General features: G+C 45.0%; 1 protein-coding gene across 5 annotated transcripts in view; it reads left to right on the plus strand.

Moving 5' to 3' along the window:
* Positions 1-3,842, plus strand: part of Armc3 (armadillo repeat containing 3) — an 86,313-nt gene that overhangs the window by 63,303 nt on the left and 19,168 nt on the right. For all 5 annotated transcript variants that reach the window (XM_031369117.1, XM_031369116.1, XM_031369118.1 and 2 more), the window contains exon 11: positions 2,115-2,364. In XM_031369117.1, the coding sequence (XP_031224977.1) occupies positions 2,115-2,364 (250 nt within the window). The remainder of the gene's footprint in view (positions 1-2,114; positions 2,365-3,842) is intronic.

Genomic DNA, 3,842 nt, shown 5'->3' on the forward strand with positions numbered 1-3,842 from the left:
GGGAGAGAGAGAGAGAGAGGGAGAGAGAGAGAGAGAGAGGAGAGGAGAGAAATTTCCACTACTAGAGAAAGGAGTTGTGCCTCTTGGGCAAGGTGTGCTTGTGGTAGTTAAAGGTTTGAAGCATTTGGCATAAGGGTCTGAGTTCCAAAAAATAACTCAAAAGAAGGGGATTTTTGAAGATTCCAGTGTGTGTTGATTAGAAAAATACATTGATCTTGAACTTTCAGGGGTAGCTCCATGGTAAAGTGTGTATAAAGCCTGGTTTCTGTGTTTGGCATGTGCATACTCGCATGTACATGCACACACTGGGGGTGGGGACAGACATGCGTATAGATGCTACAAAACGTTTTTTAAATGTCAGTATCAGAGCTATAAATTTACATAAGCAAAAATTTGAGAAGTTCCTGATAAAACTTGAAGCTTTAAAAACCACCTGACCACCATGTCAGTTAACAATAAGAAAGCATTAGAAGTGAAATATCATAAGAGTATTTTATCCCCAAGGAAAGGAAATTAAACACTGACCTTCAGCTACTAAAGAAAGGAAGATGTCACAGGAAGGGTTAACTACACCCTAAGAGCCAGAGGAAGCATGGGAGTGAAATGGGACATCAGGACATCACTTTCCCCATGGAGGCCGCCAGTGTGTTGGATGGGCTAAACCTAATAAACCAGGGTGCAGGCCAGCAGGCAGGCCTGGGCAGGGAACCTGCTGGCCCATCATTAAAGCAGAGCCTTGTTCTCTTTCCTCCTGAGCTGGTTTTATGGAGATTACAGCCTACTCTCCCCCAGAACCACTGCCTCGCTATCCAGATTTCATTTTTAATCTGCTGTGTGATGGATGGATGGATAGATGGATGGATGGATGGATGGATGGATGGATGATGGATGATGGATGGATGGATGATGGATGGATGGATGGACAGGACAATTGTCATGACTTTTGTTTTGAAGGCTACTGGTCCATCACAGTAAACAGATTCAGGTGATGCTATCAAGTTAAATGTGTTGGGACACTGGTGACTATACCAGGCAGTTTTGCGTTTTACTCCCCTTTCTGGTAAGAATCCATCCAATATAAATTTGAGATGTTCACATTTGAGAAGTCTGTGTTATTAAAGTGTCAATAATTTTTGCTGTCTTGATGACTTGTACTAACATGATGATTAAGGTAAATGGTTGATATTATTATTGTTAGTGTGATTTTGTGTTGCTGGGGATTGAGCCTAGCGCCACATGTGTATTAGGTAAGTGCTCTACTACTGAGCCATATTTCCAAACCCCTTTGTCTTTTTTGCCTTTTCTTTTGAGACTGTCTTACCAAGTAACTCAGGCTAAACTTGAGCTTACTCCATGGTCCAGACAGGTCTTGAACTCCTTGGTATCCCTGTAGGTGAGACGATAGCTCTATCAGATCTGGCCCCGGTAGCCTTCAGAGCCAGTGTGCTCCATATATCTTATTACACAGGGTTATTTTTCAGGCTCTTAACAATACAGCCCCTTGCATCAAATGCTTTACATCTTTAACCATTATCATAATCCTGTCTTGGCCAAAATGCACACATAACTCCTTTTGTCAAGTACAACTTTCTTGGGAAGCCAGGGGAGCAGAAACCTGAAGCGGCCAGTCACATCTCACCCACAGTCAAGGTGAGACAGCTATGAACTTATAGATGGATACTAGTGCTCAGCTGGCTTTCTCCACTCATGTAATTCAGAATCCCATGCCCAGGGAATGGTGCTGCCCACAGTGGTCAGCTTTTCCCATGTCAATGGCCAGAGTCAACATAATTCCCCAAAGACACACAACCAAATCTAGACAATGCCTCACTGAGACTCTTCCCACATGACTCCAGATTGTGTCACATTAACAATTAAAATTCATCTTCACTGAGGATAATAACTGAACAAACACCCATCTCTTAAGAGTCCTCAAACGTTTTGGCCATGCATTTTTCTACAACCCAAAAGGATTATGTGCTTTTACTCATTTATAGCGCCCCCTTCAGGGTTCATTGCATGACAAACCTCCCTGTTTCTAAGTGGGTTGCAGACTTCTCAGATACAGCCTCAAACCCGAGAGAATTTCATTCCTTTCTCCTTGTTGTACACAGTGCTGCTGCAGAAGCAGATGCCATTGACCCACTGATAAACATCCTGTCGAGCAAGCGGGATGGAGCCATTGCCAATGCTGCCACGGTGCTGACCAACATGGCCACACAAGAGCCTCTGAGAGCTATCATCCAGAACCACGAAGTAATGCACGCACTGCTGGGCCCGCTGCACTCCACCAACACCTTGGTGCAGAGCACCGCAGCGCTCACCGTGGCTGCCACTGCCTGCGACGTGGAGGCCCGCACCGAGGTGAGGCTGAACTCGTACACGTGGTTCGGGGTCATGCCATCTGCTCAGACTACTACCCAATCTTCACTAACTATCCTCATTCCTGTTGACACGGCTCCTTTCGACTCATCTACATAGGCATCCAGCTAGCCACTGGGAATTTACTCTACTACTTGGTGCCAGGCCATATGCTGGGTATTGGCACCGTGATGCCAAGTGACAGTGCCGTGGCCATGTTATCCCGCGCTTGCAGAGGGATCTGCCTAGCCTGAGATGCTGCAGGAGACTGTCTACTGCCTTCCTGTCCACACTGATCCTCCAGCACATGACCGTCCTCACACCATTGCATCCTAAGTTCACGGGAATGTCTGCTCTTTGTTTTCTCTGAATGCAAAGGAAGCCCCCCTTTTTATCTACCTGGTAAATTGCTCTTCCCTTCCAAAGCCAGCTCAAATACGTGATCTTCCACTGGCCCTTTCTCCATCCCTCAGCCTAGCTGGAGCCCTCTCTATGCTCCTGTTATTCACCAAGTCTCTCCCTGTCTTCCCACTCCACATCTTATGGTTCACAAAGGAAAAATTATAAATTCCTTCAAGCTCTTGGGAAAGGAACAGAATTTTCTGCCCTAGTCCCTGTTAGTACTATATACCTGGTACATAATGTTCATTTATGTATTATTTTCTACAAGATCTCACTGCAGAACTCAGGCTGGCCCCTGGTCTCTGGCCTGGGGCTCACCATCTTCCTTCCTTCACCCTCTGAGAGCTGGGCTTGCAGATGTGTGCCTCCATACCTGACTTTTAAAATGCCTATTTAGCGTGTAGCTGTTACATGAATGAGAAAAAGAAATGGATGGAGGAATTAATAAGTTAGCTCTCTGCTAATAGAACACACAGTATTAGATCTCTATCTTGTGTTATACCCAGAAATAAATGTGGTCAGAAATTTGGCTTCCTAAGCATGCCATGTCTCAAACGAACCAGTGAGTTCTATTTGCTGACACTGTGGCTAAGCCAGAGCTCCTTTGTTTGGCCTGAAAATGCTTGAAAGTGGATCATTGACCATATGGCCTTTTGACTTTGAATACTGCCTTTGACATCATCTTCTGGAATGTTCTTTTCATTCTCTAGATATAGAGAATATAATATCACATCTTAAACACAAGGCCAGCAAGCAAACTTTCAGATCATTCTTTTGTTGTTGGGATTTCATCCCCAGAAACTATTTAATGATGTAACTAATATAGCTCCATTAAGCTTCTTTCTTGCCTTCTTTTCCTTCTCTGTTCTCCAAGGAGTTGACCTTTATACAGTAAAGATGCCAAAACACGAGCCCCTTTCTGCAGAACTGCTCCAGCATGCTGCTGACCTGGGCCATGGTGTGCTGTGAGGAGTGTTTCCCAGCTCAGAGAAACTGAGCTGTAGTCCCAGCATGCTGGTGTGTGTGTGTGTGTGTGTGTGTGTGTGTGTGAGAGAGAGAGAGAGAGAGAGAGAGAGAGA

Source organism: Mastomys coucha, unplaced genomic scaffold (genome assembly GCF_008632895.1).
Source record: "Mastomys coucha isolate ucsf_1 unplaced genomic scaffold, UCSF_Mcou_1 pScaffold15, whole genome shotgun sequence".
Classification (NCBI taxonomy): domain Eukaryota; kingdom Metazoa; phylum Chordata; class Mammalia; order Rodentia; family Muridae; genus Mastomys; species Mastomys coucha.